Raw genomic sequence first — 21,563 nt, forward strand, 5'->3', positions numbered from 1 at the left:
TTACAAATAGCAGTCATCTATTTGCTGTTTTTCTTTATTATTTTTTTTCATTACATATATATGTAGATATATATACTTTTTGTTCTATTTCTTATAAATATTTTATTTTATATATATTACCAAATTTATTTTTTTTTTATTTTTTATCCTAATCTATCATATCAAATACTTTTTATTTTTTCTTCTTTTTATATAAAAAAAACAGTTGCCTAACGTGCAACTCTACATATTATTTTTTCTATTGTTGTTTTTTTCTGTTTTATTCAAATTAAGTGACATAATTATCATGTAAAATTGTACTTAACTATATAAATGATTTTTTTTTTTTAATAATTTGTATTGTTTTTTTCTTTCTCTTTTGAAAAATTAATGTGCGATGTACTTGTACGTTATGCATGTTATAAGTTTTTTTTTTTTTTATTATTATTCTTTTACTGACAAAGGTTAAGTCAAGTTATTTTGTTTAAATATTTTTTTCTTTTACATTTATATTTTATATCAATATTCCACTGTAGAACCATCACAATAATGTTGAGACAACTTTGGGAGTCCGGATTATACCATTTGATTATCAAAATATGTTGTAGTTCATGTAGACATTTTGAAAACAAATTTATAACAAAAAACTTAAATTATTATCTGCAAATGCAATTTAACTTATGCAAGAAGATAGATAGAGCTTCATAAGATTCTAGATATAACTTTAAATGGTGTTTTGGGTTTAAGCAAGAAATAATATTTAAAACTTAATGCAAAATATTATAACATAAATGCCTTTGATAGAAATATGATAGGAAGTCAATAAATCTTGTTTCCAATTTGTAAATACATAATTTTTAATGAAAATTTCACAATCGTATCGCAGTTTTTAAAGTTTTTGACTTGCAAATTAATCAATCTTAAATACTTTTTTTTTGTGTTTTTACAGTTCATGAATGTAAAAATAAAAACTTAGCTCTTCAAGTACTAAAGCTTTGTAAAGAGTCCTCAAAATTATGGTGAATAAAGACGTTTTGAAATTTGTCGTTTACTCTGTTTATATAGTTAAGAGTTTATATCCACTAAATTACTACAAATCCAAAACAACCAAGTACCACGAGATATAATATGCCCTTATAACGGTTGTCGTCAATCACATTTATAATTTCGATCACGAAAATTGTATCCACAACAAGCAATCGAATAATCGAAACTTTCAATAATAACCGACAATCAATTCTGATTTCTCAATACTGATTTCCCAGTTTCACTCGTTGTGAATTGATGGATCGAAAATCGTTATAAGGGCTATAGAGACAGTTATTATTTTGTTTGAATTTCTTATGATCTATTTTTACATTCATGACCCTGAATTGATCCTTAAAGTTGTATTGTTTATTTGTTTTGTATTATAGTTAACAACATTTTTGGTATCGATAAAAAAGTATTTTTCAGAAACCTAGAGAGCTTTATGTTTATAATTTTGTGTATAATTTATAAAAATTAAAAAATAATACCGAAAAATTTCAATTGCTAATACATGTGAACTTATATGTAAATGAACAGATTTAGATTTAATGTCGCTGATAAAATGATAATGAATGAAATAGGAAACAAATTTGCGAAAAACAATTGTCATGTTTTTTTTAAATACCATTGTTTGAGATCTTTTTAAATATATTGAACACAATTTGTTTGTTAGTTTAAGGGCCAATTTTTCAATTGTCAGATAAACCTCAGTTAGAGCTTATTGCTAGGAATAAAAGTTTTTTTATATTGATATTTATTCTTCTAATAGTCTAACTGACGATTGAAAAATCAGGGCTTAATAATAATAATACAAAAAAATAAACATTTCAAAACTTGTTATATGTTTATTAAAAAAAGGAATGAAACTTTTTAAAATGCAAGCATTCAAACTGGAATCCTTCATGTACAAACAAATACCATAGAAGGGTTGGGTACGAAATGTCGAGTTTTCAATGGAACTTATAATATAGAAAATTAGTGGAGGTCCCATCTACCCGCGTTGACGAGTATGTCTAAATCTTAGGCCTTCCATATCAGTTTTCTGACGAATTCCAAAGGAAAAGGGATTATTTTGTTCAAATTTTAGAGTGCGCAACATTCTGCAAAGCACACAATTTTCTCGTTATCACGTCTGGTTCCTCAGCTATGTTAGAAGATTGCATACAAAACAGTAACTATTTGGCTACACCTTTAACATATAGAATAAATGGAGGGTTTCAGCCCTGTGGTGACCAAGTCAAAAACAAAATTCAAATCTTTCCAAACTCTGCGCAAAGCTATTCTTTATTAGGGTTTGGAAAGAGCTGTGTCAAAAATTGTTTCGTTTATAAGGTAACGATAAAAATATAAAGTCATTTTTATAGTTATTAAAGGTATTGTATTAAATTTAACTCTTTATTTCTCCGAATCCACTTTTAGTGACTTGATGCTCTACAACTGGGAGCCCGCCAGTGCACAGTTTTAAATTGCTGGATGTAGTGATTTAAAAAAAAATCGTTGTTCTTTTTATCTCAAAAATTCATATAAATAGCTTCTATCGTTTTATATCGCTTTTTTGCTCGAGCGAGTAAAAATCGCTTAAACCGCAACCATATCCTTACCAAAAAACCTCTTGGCAAATGAACAGTGTCTGTAGATCTGATACAAAATTTCAAGGAATCAAAAAGTTTTTGTATTCAAATGAAAGGGTGTTTAGCTATGTACATATATCACATAATGAATCCAACACAGTGAAACGAAAGAGACACAACTGAAGTATTTTGAATTAACAAAAAACAGTAATTTAATTATCTATTGCCTTGAACTACTAAAATACTAAAAGATAGTAACCGAAGGTTTTAATCGCTTGATTTATCAAAAACTGCGTTTTTGAGCTTCATATCGTTTCGTAAATTCTTTCAAGCGGGATGCCAAAACAAACAAGTTGGTATTCTTATGATTTATCTTATCAACACGCGAATAACTAACTCCAACGAGTAGTATATTTTACTTGATCTGGGGACTAAATAAAAGAATGCTGCTTAAGATGGGGCTACAACCCACATTCTAGGTTAGCAGTTAAGCACTACATCCACGGCAACAGTGCCTTTCACTTTTTGGCACCACTAGATTTGGATGCAGTATTAAAAAGGGGTCAATTTTTACTTAAAAAAAAACATGTGGGACAAAAAATTGGAAAGGACCTTTCCAATAGGATTCCCCAAAAGAAATCTAACTACGTTTCAGAGTAAAAGCACCGCAAAATGTTTTTAATTTGATTGTTCTTAACTACCTCTTGGCAACATGATTTACCAATAATAGCTCATTGACTTTTTTGTTATCGAAGCAAAAAAGAAAACAATCGGAAGTCCATCAATTTAAGTTTGTTCCATTGATTGCCTGCAGTGTGTTAAAGGTAGGCCTAAAAACTTCTGGTACAAGCAAATGAAATCACCAAAAACACTTAATAGCATCAAAGCCTTGGATCTTTCGCAATTACATTACATTTTAATCTAATCCAAAGAAAAATCTACGGACCAGAAACACTGCAGCTTCGGAATCTTAGTCCATCAACACAAAATATTAATACAACACAGAAATACAAAGAAGAGAAGTAACAAGAGAAGAACATATAACAGAGAACTACGTGGCACAGAGGGGGAGACATAGTTGAGAATTGTCTCATGTTATCGCACAGGTGGCTTCAGTTCAGCTGGCGATTTAGAAAAAAACTTCTGAGGCGATGGTTGGACTCGAACTTACGATACCGGCTCTGCAGTCAATTTCAATGGAAATATTTGGAGGAGATAATTTCAATTTGTCACCGAAGTTCGATAGAAAAATTATAATATAAATCAGTCTCATTAATTTATAAGAGCCCCGTTTGCTGATACACACTTTAAAATTAAGTTAAACATGAAAACTTATGGGCATGCTGGGCCATTTGCTGAAACAAAACTTAAATACTTAAGTTGAACAGAAACTCTTATACTACCTCTATGAAAACTGTCACATAGGGTTTGTTGTTTTTTTTTTTTTAAGGAAACGGCTCTTTAATATTGAAGTTTAAATTATCCTAAAACATTTTGAACTTCCAAGTTTTAAATCTTGCATTTTAAATAGATTGTTTAAACCAAAAATAATAAAAACGTTAAAAGTTTAATAGCACCCAGTGATGAGTTGAAATTAGTCACAACCAATTAGAATTCGATATGATAAATGATAAACAATGTCACAAACAATTATTTAAAAAAAGGAAAATCAAAAGTTAACACTTTACATATTATAAATTAATGAATATTGTCGAGATAAATATCAAAAGAAAAACAAGCTTTTGATGTGGTCTTACAAATATTTCTGATAGTCAATACCTGTGTACGATTTGCAGCTTTGAATTGAACGTAACACATATTGTAGATCCGTCTTTGCTTTTATACAAATGTTTTATGGCTTGAATTAATTGTTAACGAGACACTTAACATTTAGTACATAATTTATAAATCACACTTAAAGATGTTGCTAGCGCTGCGAAATACTTGAGAACGAAAAAAAGAAACAGATCCATACTTCTATTTATTATCCATCCATCAACAGCTCCTGGTAGCAGCAAGCTGTTGAAACTTGTCTTACCTATCACTTTTTTCTAGGTGCAACTTTAGTAACTAAGTATTGTATATGTGTGTGTGCTTAAAAAACAACTGGATTTGTGCGTATTTTTTAATCATACCTTTTTTTCTTTGTGCTTTGACAAAAAATATTTAAGAATCAAAAACGTTTCTGTGTATAAAATGCAATATCTGTTATGGCACAAACGTTTGCTAAATATATATGTAACATTGGCAAAGGCATTACGCAAGGCTTATAACGTATGAATTCGTGAAATTGTAATGTATACTTTATATAATGTATATTCGTATAAATGATGAGAGTTGTTCTATGAAACATTTCGATTTGCGCTAAGCTACACGATTAATTCTTAAATTAAATACAAACAAACGTGTGTGAGTGTGTGTGTAAAATGTGAATGATGATGATGATGAACGCCATGATGCAAGTGAGTTTATGAAATTATAACACTCCAGTCCGTGAGGAGGTCTTAAATTGACAAAAAGATGATAATGATGATAATGGGCATGGGCAAGCAAAAGATGTTGCTTCTCATTTGGCAGCTGATGTAGCAACTTTAAGCTTCATAAACATATTGTCATTACTTGCAGCAGTGTCAAGCTTATTGAGATCTAGTTTCTCGACTTCACTCTCGAGATTGATGCAGTTTTTTTCATATTGCGTTTTTGTGGTGTCCTCTTGTTTGTCCTTGCTCTTCTTAAGGACATGCAATAGGTTCTTTTCTCTGTCTTTTGAGGTAGATTTAGAATTGTCTTTGTCCTTGTCCTTGTGCTTGTTGTTCTTGAATCGGGCAAGAATGCAGCCGTTTGGAAGAAAGCCACCGAGTTTTTCTTTTTTTGGTGGAGCAGTCGCTGGGGTTTTGTTGGTTGTTGCAGTTGAACTTGGAATGGCGACATCGGTGGTAGGGGCTTTTTTGTTGCCACCACCATTCGTTAAGCTTGTGGGCTTGGTAAGATCTTCGGTGTTCGATATTGAACAGAGTTTCGAATTGTGAATGTTGTTAACTTGGATGAGTGCAGGCTCAAGACTCATTTGTTCAGATACATCATTTGGCAATTGGTCTTTAGATGCCTCACTTACTACACTGTTAATTGCACTTTCGGCTGATTCTTTTACAGCGGATTCATCTGTTACATCTTTCGGCAAAAGTTCTGGTGACTTATCGTTTTTTAATGTGGCTGTAGAGTCTGGGCCAAGTTCGGTGTAGGTAATTTTATTCTCCGGCCCATTGGTAGCGATGTTGGTGCTCACAGCTTGTGGTTCGTTTTGTGGTGATTCATCAAATGAAGAATTCTGGGTTTTTGGGAATAATTGTTGGGTTGTTGTATTGTGGTAATGTTGTTGTTGACGCTGTTGAATCATTTGCTCTTCTCGTTCTCGGTCTCGTTGTGCTTGCACAGCATTCCAAACATCTTTTAACTCACCAGATATATCTCTGTCCTTTAAAATAACTGCATTGCTATAAAAAAATACAAACATTATTGATTAATTAGATTTTTTACTAATAAGAATAAAATATCTTTTTGCGGCTTTGTCCATTAGATGCTTGTGGATTTATATAATAGATAATGTAACTATAAAACAGTTTTTAACTATGTAATTATTTTAATGGAAAAAGCAAACTCAAAAGTTATTCTCTCAATGTTGCTATTCAACTAAAGAGATTCGACATTTTTAAATTGAATGGAATTTTGTGGATGAAGTGTAAAAGTTACAGAACATAACGTATTTGATGTCGTTTTCTTTCACTCCAATGAGAGTACCCTTTTAGTACTTATTTTTGCACTTTTGAAGGTTTTGTGTTCTTTGACGCCACAAAAGTGTAAAAAAAAAATTACTCCGGAGTGATTTTAGAACTACGGAGTACCCCGGATTTACTCCACATTTTTAGTCAGATTTACACCGATTTGCACACACACTTATGAATTTGAAGTTTGACATTTTAAAATTTTGTTTGAAATGCGAAAAGTTTTTTTTTCCAAACTCTTTTGTTATTAACAAAAACAACCATTATGAATATATTTTCTATTGTATGATATTCCGCCAGATATATTTCTTCCATTTTTTCGTTAATTCTTCACTTTTTCCAAAATGAAATTGAAAACCGAATAAAAAAAATTTTCAGCCAGTGTTCTTCATCAATAACAAAAAAAATCCTGTGCCATATAGCAAAAAAATCCCATTTTTTTCTGCGTTGATGGGATATTTTTATTTTACAATTATCAAACTAAGGGTGTGTGTCAATTAGGCTGAAAACCCAGGTCAGAAGCGTAATGAAAAATATACCAAAAGTAAAACTAAGTCCACTTCTACACGAAGACGCAAAGCGCGAGACGCACATAAGAGCAAAGGAGAAATAAAGTTCGAAAAAAAGGGAAGGAAGATTTTCTACCGTGAGTCTCCGGTAAAAAATTTTGTGACTCTTTTTGACGTTTCCCTTTGATCTTGTTCTTTTTTTTTTGCTGTTCGGCTTTATTTTATTTCGTCGGTTGCGTCATACGAAAACAAGGACAAAATACGCACCGAAATAAAAATCAAAAGGAAATTGGAAGATGATTTCTGCGCCTTCCGTCTTCGTGTATTATGCTTCATATGTTGTTAATATTAATTTTTCTTTTCAATTCATAAAATGTTTTCCCTATGCCTGTTATCACTATTTTTTTCAAGGAAATTATCCATTTTTGCCTTGTCACACACACAATTACATAAAAAAAAAATTACTCTCATTATGTTCTTTCACTCCAGAAAAAGGAGTAAAAATTTAGAGTACTCCTTAATAGAGTGAAAGAAAACGACATGAAAAGGAAGACAAAATTCAGCTAAGAAATGATTTTGCTTTGATTTGATGAATGCTTAGGAATTTTTGTTTTGTGATGCGTGTGGGTACTGTAGACAATATTGCATCTCACATTCTTCGTTAGTTATGTCGTTTTCTTTCACTCTATTAAGGAGTACTCTAAATTTTTACTCCTTTTTCTGGTGTGAAAGAACATAATGAGAGTAATTTTTTTTTTGTAATTGTGTGTGTGACAAGGCAAAAATGGATAATTTCCTTGAAAAAAATAGTGATAACAGGCCTAGGGAAAACATTTTATGAATTGAAAAAATATTAATATTAATAAAATATGAAGCATAATAAGCGTTCGTTGATAAGTCTGCTTCTACACGAAGACGCAAGGCGCAGAAATCATCTTCAAATTTCCTTTTGATTTTCGTTTCGGTGTATCACGCGCTTCCACACGTATTATTTTTTTGAAGACGCAAATTTGACAGTTATTTTATTTTGTTTTATTTTGTTCTTGTTATCGTATGACGACTTCTACAGGAAGACGTAGACGCACGAGATGCACATAAGAACAAGAGAGAGAGAAAGATCGATTTCTCCTTTGCTCTTATGTGCATCTTGTGCGTCTACGTCTTCTTGTATTTATGCATTTTAATTCCAAAAAAACCCAAAATATACAAAAACAACAACTCCAGTGAGGTCTATGTGCAACATGGTATAAAAAGAGAAGGTATGATCATTAGAAAAAACTCAGTATCGAGAACTGTCAAAACTTATGGCTACTTAAGGTTTTGACAGCCCAGCCCATTGAAATTGTTGTTGTAAACAAATTTGTCTTGGAAATTGTTGTTGCTTTTGACTTAACGTCAAAACCTTATTACCCCATTTTGTAAGATGGCGGCTCTAATGATCATACCTTGTCTTTTTATACCATGTATGTGCAACGAAAACTTTGTAATAAATTAAAAACGTTACTATACACGCAATTAACACACACCCTTAGTTTGATTTTATAATTGTAAAATAAAAATATCCCATCAATGCAGAAAAAAATGGGATTTTTTTGTATATGGCACAGGATTTTTTTTTTTTATTGATGAAGAACACTGGCGGAAAATTTTTTTATTCGGTTTTCAATTTCATTTTGGGAAAAGTGAAGAATTAACGAAAAAATGGAAGAAATATATCTGGCGGAATATAATACAGTAGAAAATATATTCATAATGGTTGTTTTTGTTAATAACAAATAAGTTTGAAAGAAAAACTTTTCGCATTTTTCAATTTTCAAACAAAATTTTAAAATGTCAAACTTCAAATTCATAAGTGTGTGTGCAAGTCCCTGTGCAAATCGGTGTAAATCTGACTAAAAATGTGGAGTAAATCCGGGGTACTCCGTAGTACTAAAATTACTCCGGAGTAATTTTTTTTTTACACTTTTGTGGCGTCAAAGAACACAAAACCTTCAAAAGTGCAAAAATAAGTACTAAAAGGGTACTCTCATTGGAGTGAAAGAAAACGACATTAGTGATCTTCTTAAAGATACATACTGTAACTCTTGAAAATTTTCTGCATTGCTTTTGCCTGTGTACGATTGTGATATTAATAACTGCCTGCCCGAACGTAAACACATGTAGTGGCATTATTAGACAATATGCAAAAAGAATGAGCTTAAGCCCAATCTCACTTTTCAGTACATTTTCTTGAGATCCATCTCAAGATTTACCATATTTACGTTTCTGATATCAGAATTCAGCTAGTCAAACAATTACAGCAATACTATTGACTAGTTCAATAACTAGTTTTATAAAGATATCGATTTTCCAATTTTTCAGAAATAAGTAGGTATCATTCAAATACATTCTGACATCTTGAACTCGAAATTTTAAAATTAGTTTTAAACTAAATAGCAAATTCATTAAGCTAGAAGAGCTGGGTTTATGTAATTGTATAATTATTGACAATAACCAATGTTAATAGACAACAGCTATAATTTTTTTAAATATCATCATCATCATATATATTATTACGGTTGTCGAACACCCTTTTCCGGGACTTACACCGAACAGATTTTAATAAATTATATCTTAAAAAAAGGCGAATTTCTGCCGCCAGAATCTGGCAAAATATAAATATATAAATGTTTATAATTTTTAAGAAATCTTAATTTGTTTAAAAAATAATATTCCAGCCAAAATGAATTTTAAAATGACTTTTTATCACTTTCCAATGAATCTGGAAATGTTTGACATGGCGTGTTCCTGTTCACATTAGGGGTGTTCGTATATCATTAGTTCGTATCATCAGGGGCGTTCATTAGGCGAGTAAATTCTCCGATTTGCTTAAAAATTCTGATGGTTAACATTTTAAGCATTATTATGTACAAACAAATTGCAGATAAGTTTGGACAAAAATATGAAACCTGTCAAATTTTAGAAGTGGGGATGAAATCCTCTCAGAGAAAGAAAAAATTGTGCAAAAGTACGCAAACTCTTTTAGGACAAAATTATCATTTATTAAAAGAAAAAAAGAAGGCACTAGCTTTTGAAAGATTTCAGACTTTTGTCCGAAGAAATTTTTGGGCAGAAATTTGCAAGAAGAGGGGCTCTCTTTTTTGTAAAAAAAAAACTACACAGTTTCAGTCTAATCAAACAGGAATTGGGTTAAAAAAGTTGAAAAAAGGAGAATTATTTCTGTTTTAGGCAGTACCTAAACAGCCCTGTTACATGTAACATTAGTTATACATTTTTATTTCATTTTTGGAACACAAATTAAAAATGCCAACTTTTGAGGTTCTGGGTAGTCAACCTCCGTAAAAAAAGATCACTCAAAAGTTTTATTTTGTATTTAAGTGCCTTATATCATGTTTTCACTAAAATCCAAATGAGATATTTTCGTAAACTATTTCATTTTGAATGGTTAATGGTTAATGGTTAACCCATAGAATCCGTTCCACCCGTTGTGTCAATCAATCCGTTGAAATTGAAGGATGGGACAGAAAGGGGTGACCCAAAGAATACGTTGCATGACGGATTGCTTTTTGACAGCTCACTTTAAATTCCAAGGTATGTTCGATATTTTCTCGATGAATGTGCACTAAGGAAGTTCTGATGCAAGAAATTGTTAACTATTATCGTTGTTCTTTTTTTTTTTTAATAAAATAAAATACGCTACTAGACTTTATGTATGTTCTTGCTCTTCAGTTAAAAACAATTTTTAATAACAGATTATCATTTGTAGATATGACTTTGGCATAATAAAATTGAACTCTACAACAGAATTTTAGTATTTAATTGATATAATTTATTAGATATATCATTAAATGTTACTTTTATTACATTTTCTTCACAAATAAACAACTAAAGTTCACAATTCATAAAATCAGAAAAGAAAAGAACACAGTTCTTAGCTCTGAAATTCCCCGGTCTGCACTCCGAAACAGAAAATCGAACTGATCTATTGTTGACAACCAATGTCAAAGGATACGACAGATGAAAAAGTAGAAAGTTGGGCTATTTCTTCCGTCGAATTCGTCAAATACAAATAATTGATTTATTTTATTCATTTATCACATAATACGATATTTTGATAGGAATAATTATATTCCACATAGTGTAGTTCCGATAACCAATGAAAGATACAAAATATTTTGCTTATTTTTTACTTTGGTGTACTTAGCGTAGTTCCTTCAACATCAAGTGCGGTCCTACCTTTATTTTAATTATTCTTTCAGATCATTGAACACTTCTACATAAGATGTTTCCAAAATTATTGGAAAGTGGAAGTGTTCATCGCTTTTGACAGGATCTTTGGAATAAGTTCAGTGGGGAACTTCCAACGATTGTCAGTATAAGAAAATAGTCAAAAGAAAACAGAAAAAAAGAAAAAAAAATTTACAGCTATAGCTGGGATGGTGAAGACTGAAGACATAAACAAACAAAAGGAGGCGCGAATTGCGATAGAGTTTTGTGAATTTAGTTCGTGTTTTCCAAAATAAATATGTAAAATTAATTATTTTTTTTTAATTAATCGGAAATAAAAACTTTAAATTTGAAAACAATCGCGAAATATAAAAGTTTTTGTGGTTAAATGATTTCGAACACACAGTGTTTGTTGTAATGTAAGTGTGTGTGACAATATGTTTTTTGTTTACATTTTCCCTGCCGAGATATGTCAAATTAGAAAAGGAAAAGACAAAGATAGTTTTTGGAATTTCCCTTTATGAAAAAAAAAACACCGCCAGAAACAAAACAATAACAAACGTTTAATGGCGTTTTTAATTGGCAATCCGGAATTGTTCTTCGATTCAGAATCCCAATTGAACAGTTTTTTTTATTCCGAAGAATCTGAAGTTTAACATGTGCCACATATATGTGTAATCGCGCCAAACTTCATTTGTTTTTGTGCTGCAAACATTTTGTACTGCTAACATTTAAATCTATGAATGTGTGAGTGATTCTGCTTCTGATTCTGTTTTTAAAACCAGAAGAGAAATTCTGTTTTTTTTTCAGAATCAGAACTGTCAGTTTTGATTTTTGGTTTTTTGTGAAATTTTTTGAATCCAAAATGGATGCCATGCTATGGTTTTTGTTTTTTTTTTGTGAAAAAAATTTGTTTGCATCCATCATGGATGTAATGGCCTTCCACTGCGGAGTTAATACTAAAAAAACAAAAGCGACTTTTCTGACAGACAGCTGCCAAAGTTTATGTACAGTGGTGCCAAATATTTGCATGGATTTCAAAAATCAATATAGATAAACAAAAAAACACACCTATGGTTTTTTTTCAAGATTTTTTGTAAGTACCTACATATATGTATGAACATATTCCGTAGGAACATTTCATCTTCCATTTGCCAGGAAAAGTCTGGGAAGTGTACCTATGTATGTGCATATATAGTATATACATACATAATGTACATAAGAAAAAAGCCGGAATATTTGAAGGCTCCAGGGGAAAAACAGCACAAGTCCATTCCAACTCATTTCGAGAAAAATGCGTTTTTAAATTTTGTTCTCCATACAACTTAGTACTTAGCACACAATTTATTTATTTTTTCAGCAAGGCTTAAATTTGTTTTATAAAAGTAAGGATGCCATCAGATAGTGGTCAGTAAATACTACAAGACCTCATCATTCGTTTATTTTTGACAAAAAGTGGACATGTGCCGTTTTTCCCCTGGACCCTTCATTTGCTCTTTGCGTGCTATAGGGGCGTAAGTGTTGCACCCCTATTACGATTGTCAACTATCAATTCTTTGCCCCTGGGTAAAAAGGACTTACATAAATGATAGTTTACCAGAAAATCCGATTGAAGTTGAAAATCGATGAATTTTTGAGCATTGATCCCCTTATTTTTATAAGAAAGAGTTACTCTAAATTTATGTTTTTGATACCAAATAAAAGAGCTTATTCTCTTTTCATCAAAACCCGAAAGTGCAATTTTGTGACTTAACCTCTTTGTAGCCGGAAGCAAAGAATTTATAGTTGTTAAAAAAAATTTGATCTCTTATTTGCTTTGAAAAAAATTTGAAAACGAAGAATGATGCTAACCGTGAAATGTAACTGAAAAGATCCATTAAAAAAATGACCAGTTTTCCCCCATTTCGATTTTAAAACATCAAATTTCAGTATTTATCAACTATCAATTGATAGTTAAGGTGGTGAATGCATGATTCAACATCGGTTCAAGTTCTTCAAATTGACCAAGTTTGAGATATTAGTTGCGGCAACCTGTTTGAAATAGAGTTAATTATAAAATGTGTGGATCAAAATCAAAACCCATTATATCCACTTTTCAAAAAAAATGACTTAGGTATGAGGTTTTGTTCTTATTATTCTAATGCATACGTGGGCCAAGTTTGAATCCCAAATTCTATTTTATGGCCAAGATATCAGACTTTAAAATATGTAAAAAATAGCAAAATCCATACATTTTTTGATTTTCTAATTTTGTTTTTCTCGATTTACTCGAAATCTCTGAAAGTGGATAAAATGGGTTTTGATTCTAATCCACACAAATGTATGTACAACTTAGGGAACCTAGAATTGCTAAATTTAATGTGCCATATTCATAGCTGTTTAACTTAAACTGGGGCTAATCCAATGTATTTTAAAAGGGATGAACAGGAGTTTTTTAGTAATTCTCGACTTTTTAAAAAACACACTCTGCATTTACATTTGTACCTACCTAGCTATACTTTCTTTTTATTTAAGCATGCGAGAAGTCTCGCACGGGTAAGCTAGTCCGAATTTATTTTCTACTACAGTAGAAAACATAAATGGGCAAATGTTTTCGACAAAGTTAAACAACTAGCGTTGTTTCCATCAAAGAAATCGTTTCAATTGAAACCTTCATTCAAAAAAATGCTTCATTCATTACGCAGAAAAATAAAATTTACAATGGCATTGAATTCAGGACTAATTCAAAACTAACAACATCGTCTGCTTAAAAAAACCCAGAATGCTTGCAATTGCCGAATAAGGAAAAAAAATGAGCAAATTAATAGGCTTTAGTTGAGTAGGCAATCTGTATTCTATTATTATTATAAACTCAGCATTGATCGACAGATCTCTAGCATTCATTTAACACCTGTGGTCAATTTAACCAAACACAACTTACATTCACAAATTTTTATTTGTACCTTTCTTTTTAACAAATTTGTAAATGTTTTTATGTATGTATTTTAAAGTCAAATTCCAAACAACCAAAAATTCGATCTGCAGTTGACTTGCAGTCGCTACTTTTTTCGTATGAAAACAAAATCGCTATTTTTTCCCGAAGAATCTATCCTTTTTAAATCTCGTTTTTGAGCCGGATTTACACAGATTTCACACACACTACAATTTTAAGAAATGTTAAACGTCAAACCAAACTAAAATTTTGTAAAGAAATGAAAAACTAGATCCATTTTTTGTATATTTTAGAAATATAAATTAATCCAGTCAAATAAGGGTTTAAACTCGGAATGAATGCTAATAGAATTTTTTTTTGCTCAATACCTTCGTTTTGGCATTCTATAACATACCTCAAAAGTCTAGAAAAATCTCATGTCCGCAAGTCGCGATTTTCAAGGTCAATGCGCGAAATGGGGTTTTCAAAATTAGCAAAAATAGACCATGGTATTATATACACATATGATACATGATTCCAAGGTATTTTTTAATGCTGATTCCAAAAAATCTAAAATCAAAGCAATCTGACGTTTCTGAAAAAAGTTATGCCTGTTTTTCATCTGTCAACCCATATTATTATAATACTTGCTAACTTACTACCAAAAAACCCTTAAAAGTTATGGTAGAGGAACCAAATTTTGCATGAAGGTGTTTATGTCCATTATCATTAGGAATCAAAACAATGCAATGCAAAAAACATTCATATCTATGACAAAATGGTAATTTTTGAAAAAAGGGGATATTTTGGTATATGCACTAAAAAACATCTTGGAACAAGCTTAAAGTGCTAATAGGTTAATTTTTTGGTTTCTATGTTTGTTTGGATATTCTATAACTTATGTCAAAAATCTAAAAAAAATCTTATTTCTATTAGCATTCATTCCGAGATTTACCCCTTTTTTCACCTTATTTGACTGTATTAAATCATTTTAAGGGAAAAATAAACAAATTTTACGTTGTTTTGTTCTTACTATGAATTTATGTATATTCATTTGTTTTTAATCTGACGTTTCTGAAAAAAGTTATACCTGTTTTTCATCTGTCAACCCATATTATTATAACACTTGCTAACTTACTACCAAAAAACCCTTAAAAGTTATGGTAAAGGAACCAAATTTAGCATGAAGGTTTTTATGTCCTGTCCATTAACATTAAGAATCAAAACAATGCAATGCAAAAAACATTCATATCTATGACAAAATGGTAATTTTTGAAAAAAGGGGATATTTTGGTATATGCACTAAAAAACATCTTCGAACAAGCTTGGAGTGCTAATAGGTTAATTTTTTGGTTTCTATTTTGTTTGGATATTCTATAACTTATGTCAAAAATCTAAAAAAAATCTCATTTCTATTAGCATTCATTCCGAGATTTACCTCTTTTTTCACCTTATTTGACTGTATTAAATCATTTTAAGGGAAAAAAATAAACAAATTTTACGTTGTTTTGTTCTTACTATGAAGTTATGTATATTCATTTGTTTTTAATCGGTCACTTGGACACACAAAAAGAGATCGCTAAATTTTTTAATTTCCTAAACAGCCAAAAAGTATCAACTTTAGTAGCGACTGCAAGTGGTTGAAAGGAATTCGAAATAAGACAACAGGTTAGTAAAAAAAAAAAAATTAAAAACAAAAGGGCCAAACCTAATGCTAATAACAGATGACTTTAATATTGTTCAACTGCCCTTTGCCACTAAAAAAACAAAGCGAAGAGAAATTCCTTTCCCACTAAGGATTATTTACTTGGCTGGGATTCTCATTCTTAAAAAACAAAAAAACTACAACAGCTTAAATACAAGTAGATAGAACCGCCAAGTTTTGAGGTCATTGAACTTTGAATCAAAGTAAGCAAATTAATTACACTGGTTTACAAGGGTTTTGTTGCCGAAACAAAAATATGCTTTTCTGAAGGATTTCGGTGTGCTGAACTCGAATCCGAAGTCAGAAACAACTAATCAGCTCCCGTTTTTCAGATATTACCGTTAGAAAATGCAAAAAAACGTTTTTTTGAGTTCTTCGTACCTTATTCTTTTGTATAAGGAAAATTGTTAGAGCATATTTAGTAACGGTTTCTATAAGAACTGTTTACCATCTTTCGATACCTGTTTAAATCTTTTCAATATCTTTTGTATTTCCCGATATATCTTAAAATGAATTAAGTGGGTTTGGCTTCATACATACAGTGACGAGCAAAAGCGGTCAAATGATTTGCCTTTTTTGAAAAAGTTGTTTAAAACTTAGTGTTCTTTACATAAATTAAATCCTTTTTATTTTATTATTTTTCTATATTATGCCACCACTTATTTTCCTGATTAAAATTTAAAAAAATGCGTCATTGTCCAAAAATGGAGAGTATCATATTGGTATTTGGACTTGACCAATTCTGCTCGTTTTGGAAAGAGGCTTTTGTTTCAATATATTGAGTGTACTAGAATTATTTTTAACCACTTTTAACAATGCCGCGAGATAGGATCTATCAATCTGTGAAGAAATAATTTTAAAATTCGGTCGTATTTCAGCTTAATGGAAAGCTCAAAGTTCATCACTATTAGGCTTGCGTTCTTTTACTGCCCTTACAATTTCTTCAAAATTTTCAAAAGATTTTCAGCCAAAATGGGTCAGGGCCTTGTGCTGACTACGCAACTGTCTTAAATTTCTGATTTCCGAAGCAATATTTGACAATTTTAAAGGTTTTCGTGGGGTCTTTATGTAGTTGAAAAATTATATCACACGACACGGAGTCTTCTTTTGCCAAAAAACTTTTTAAATTGTACCGTTTTATATCAGGATAGATTCTCCTTCTCATCATATCTTCAAATTTTATCAAAGGTCGGGAACTCCCCCCAAAAACTCAAACAGAACATCACCAAACCTTTTTTTTAAGTCAAAAATCGTTAGGTTAGATGAATTTTTACTAAAACTTTTACTAAAACTTTAACTATAACCACAAAAAAGAATCAATAACCAATGGGAAAAGTAGATTGGATTGACGAGAACTCAGAAGAAATAGAATGCAAATCTAGTTACTTTCCAAAACTGGAAAAAACATTTCAGCAGTATCAAGTTTATAGAACGGACATAAATTATTATGGACTCAAGAATATTTTCCGGTGTTATCTTGTGGATTGCTAGCTAATTTTGAAAAAATAATGAACAAGCGAACCTATCCTGATATAAAACGAAACAATTTACCAAGTTTTTTGGCAAAAGAAGACTCCGTGTTGTCTGATATAATTTTTCAACTAGATGAAGACCACAGCAAAACCTTTAAAATTGTCAAATATTGCTTCAGAAATAAAAAATTTTAGACAGTTTCGTAGTCAGCATAAGACCCTGACATAATCTGGCTGAAAATCTGTTGAAATTTTTGAAGAAATTGTAAGCGCAGTAAAAAAAACACAAGTCTAAAACCGATGAGCTTTGAGCTTTCCATTAAGCTGAAATACGACCGAATTTTAAAATTATTTCTTCACAGATTGATAGATCCTATGTCGCGGCATTGTTAAAAGTGGTTAAAAGTGGTAAAAATTAATTCTAGTACACTCAATATATTGAAACAAAAGCCTTTTTCCAAAACGAGCAGAATTGGTCAAGTCCAAATACCAATATGATACTCTCCATTTTTGAACTATGAAGCATTTTTTAAAATTTTAATCAGGAAAACAAATGCTGGCATAATATAGAAAAATAATCAAATAAAAACGATTTAATTCATGTAAAGAACACTAAGTTTTAAACAACTTTCTCAAAAAAGGCAAAACATTTGACCACATTTGCTCATCACTGTATATCATAAAGGAGATAATGACGTTATACAATTTATAAAAATACCAAACAACTGAGGATATCTCGGGCAGTAAAAAAGATATCGGAAAGATTTAAACAGATTTAAGAGGGTGGAAAATAGTTCTTACAAAAACCGTTACTAAATTTGCAAAAACAATTTTCCTTATATAAAAGAATAAGGTCCGAAGTACTGCATTTTCTAACGGTAATATTTCAAAAACGGGAGCTGATTATTTTTTTTTTGACTTCAGATTCGAGTTCAGCACACCGAAAACCTTCAGAAAAGTATAGTTTTGTTTCGGCAACAAAAAAAAAGTTTAATTTTGTTAACCAGTGTTATTATTATGCAAAGATGAATAAAGTTGGCAAAGAATAATTTTTTCTTCTTACACAAACAAAAGAAAAACCTTAATAATTTTAAGTCCAATTCCTTCCTTTGTCATCCTTTGTTGTAAACAAAAGAATTCTGAAAGGTGTTTGTTCTGATTAGAATTGAAGGCAGCTTTTCGATGAGAATGGTTTTAGATTACAAGTAGCTAGCAAGTTAATTGGACTAACTACTTGTAAGTCATTTTACTTATTTATTAAAAAAAAAATGAAAAATATAAATTTATAATAGTTCATCAAAAATACCGTATTAATTTAACGCCTGGATTCATTGCTTCAACAAAATCGCACATCAGTTCAACCATTGCCCGTCTTTCTTCGGGATCTTTGCTATGCCTTCCGGAATCTTTAAGCACTTCTGGATTTGCCATTACAGCAAATACAACTGGAGGACTTCTTGGACTACCAGGAGGCACCTGTAACAAACAAAACACAAACCTATAGACTCCATTGAGTAAACAATGATAAAAGCAAATTTACCCTCATGCCACCATAAAGTGGTATTGGATCACTAGCTTCCTGTGGAATCACAATTCTCGTCCAACTCAAAACATTGATGAAGAGCTCTTCGCCATGTTCCGTCGTTGTGCGAATACACATGTGAGGCTGCGGGGGATTTTTGAAATGTCTGTAGGCACGGGAGTGGCGATAGTGCGGCGGCGATGATTGTATTATTGATCCCCCATTTATGCCGTCACTCTGATACGGAAGCCCAATGTTATTCGATTCCCCAACGGAATAGGACACCGAAGAAGATGGCGTCTCTAAGGAGGATATATTTTCAGTTAATCCACCTCCACCACCGCCACTACCACCACAATCATTGGGTTCCTGATCCAATATAAATTCATTCGACATGGTTTTTATTGTGTCTGTGGACTCTGGAATTGAGTTCCAGCAATTCTAACAAATTAAAATTTAACCCAAACTAGCAATAATCGAAAAACATTGTGACACAAAGTTCATGCAAACCAGTCTTCTTCTGGGTTTTCTTTTTTTTCCTTTCTTTTCGTTTTTTCAATTTGTCCAAATAAATAGAACACACAGAAATCGGCTTTGTCAATCTATTGACATTCCGGTAAAAATAAAAATTGGTAATTCATTTGGAAGTTATTTCATAAATTGCACTAAAATTTAAGTTAAATATCTATAAGTTGGGCAGTGTTGTAACTATTTTGTTATTTAGTGGGGAAGAAAATAGTTGATGGAACTGCTAGTTTTATTTTTAGATATTTTTTTGTTTATTTTAACGAGTGAGAAACATTTATATTTCTTTTGAGTTATAAATTCCCACTTTCAATCAACACACAACAAAAGGAGCAGCAATGCGCTCAGTTAGCTGAAAAATGCTGCCCATTAGATTTTTTTTGTACCGAGTTAGCTAGTTGCTCAGTTTGACATTTCTTTTTAATAGGGTACATTATGACTTGTTTGGACATTTATTTTTAGGCCGTGTGTGAATTGCGTTAAATAGTTAAATCCGTGTTAAATGTTTGACACTAGGTGTGTTTTTTATTAATACCGGGCTTAACTGGTTAAAAAAATTTGCAGCATTGCATAAAAAAAAATGTGAAGTTGTCATATTTTTCGCTTTTGGGGTTTCTTGTGTGTTTAAAAAAAAAAAGGTTTAACTAACTATTAAATAAATATTTAAAACAATAGGGGTATTCACGATCTGGTGCAACGGGCCTAGTAAAAATGTAAAATTTTATTTTTTTACAATAGATCGTGAACGCCCCTTTTCTTATCTATAGTAAATATTGAAGCATGAATGAAATCCATGATGTTTTTTTTTTAACAGGGTTGCTCCTCCTCTGTTGCTTCTTTTTTTTCCATTTTTTATAATTTAATTCTTTGTTTTGTTCGGGTTAATTAATTTTCACAAATTATTTTACATCCAAAGAAATTAAATTACGGGACATGAGTACCGACAAGCCGACAACCATAATAAACAGAATAAAAAAGACAAACTGTTTATCATGGGCGACGCGACGCTACGGTGAGCTGCCATAACTGTCAAAAATAATTTTACTCTATTGTATTTTTATTTTGCAATAGGTCTAGGGTATAGCAAAAGTGCAAGACTGTTGTAAAATTTTAAGCCGTATATTTTGTTGTTGTAGTGTTGTAAGATTTTACACTTTTGCACTTTTGCACTTTTGCAATGATACAAGACCAGTTGCATCGGATCGTGAATACCCCTAATAATTGTCATTCCAAACATCAGTTTTGATGTTTTTAAACAAATTCTAAACAATCTACGAACAATTTTATTTGGTAGCACAGAATTAAATCTCTTGAAAAAGTTAAGCCCAGAGAATTCTCCGGGCTAAACAACTAAGCCCAAGGGGCTAAAGTGTTGTTGCATTTAACATGGAAATTGCTTAGCCCCGACTGCGTTTTTTTTTGTCCAGTTAAGACCGATGGTAATAAAAAACACACCTACTATTGAGGTGAATAAAAAATTTTCAGCTGTTAAAAATTTATTGGGCTCTGGGACCTGGTTAAATTTGAGTACAATTTTTTTTGCAGATGGTTTTGTTTTTTTTTTTTTTATTAAAAAGGCAGAAAAAAGGCAGAAAAAAGGCAGACAAAATTTTAAACAATAATCCATATAGCTGAAATTTTTTATTAACCTCAATAGTGTCAAAAATTTAACATGGATTTAACTATTTAACGCAATTCACACACGGCCTTAATGCGGGTTTTTTTTTCCAAGAGACACTAAAATCTGTAATTGGTGCCAAAAAGGACAAAAGATTCATTTTATTTTTGGTTTTGATGACAAAATAAACGTTTATATTTAAGTTTTTAGACGTTTTAAAGGAATCATTGGCTTTTTGGGACCAGTTACAGATTTTAGTGTCTCTTCTCGAAAAAAACACCCTTTCACCGTTTTTTTTTTTTTTTTATGAAAACTCTTTATTCTTGCTTTCTATCCCAAATTCAATGTTTTTACCAAATTGTATTAGGGTGACCCATCATTTTCGTTTTCACTAAAAAAAAAACACCCTTTTAACCATGATATTTTTATAGACACTTTAGATTCTTGTGGGGATCGAACCTGCTATACCTTGGTTGTCAAGCTTGTGTTTTACAACTGTGCCATCTCACTTAAAAAAAAAAAAATTTAGATTCTTGTAGGGATGGGCCGATATTTCAGTAACAGATATTGAGTAACAGGTACACTCAGAGAAAAAAATCCCATAAGTCGGTAATGGGACTACCATTAATGAAAAAAAGACTCTTTTTAATAGTATTTCAATAGTTTTGTACCATTGTATTAATAGTTTTGAAACTATTATTATTTATAGGACA

General features: G+C 31.2%; 2 protein-coding genes across 2 annotated transcripts in view; both read right to left on the minus strand.

The window, feature by feature from the left end:
• The window catches only part of LOC129911254 (tumor susceptibility gene 101 protein), a 326,606-nt gene that overhangs the window by 146,854 nt on the left and 158,189 nt on the right, over nt 1-21,563 (minus strand). The gene's annotated exons all lie outside the window — the stretch shown is intronic.
• On the minus strand, nt 2,116-19,583 carry LOC129911251 (uncharacterized). Its single transcript, XM_055988979.1, has 3 exons — nt 18,726-19,583; nt 18,492-18,661; nt 2,116-6,073 (listed from the first exon to the last, which is right to left on the minus strand). Exons 1-3 carry the CDS (start codon nt 19,101-19,103, stop codon nt 5,146-5,148), a joined length of 1,476 nt encoding a protein of 491 aa, XP_055844954.1. The 5' UTR covers nt 19,104-19,583; the 3' UTR covers nt 2,116-5,145.

The sequence above is a fragment of the Episyrphus balteatus genome, chromosome 2 (genome assembly GCF_945859705.1).
Source record: "Episyrphus balteatus chromosome 2, idEpiBalt1.1, whole genome shotgun sequence".
Classification (NCBI taxonomy): domain Eukaryota; kingdom Metazoa; phylum Arthropoda; class Insecta; order Diptera; family Syrphidae; genus Episyrphus; species Episyrphus balteatus.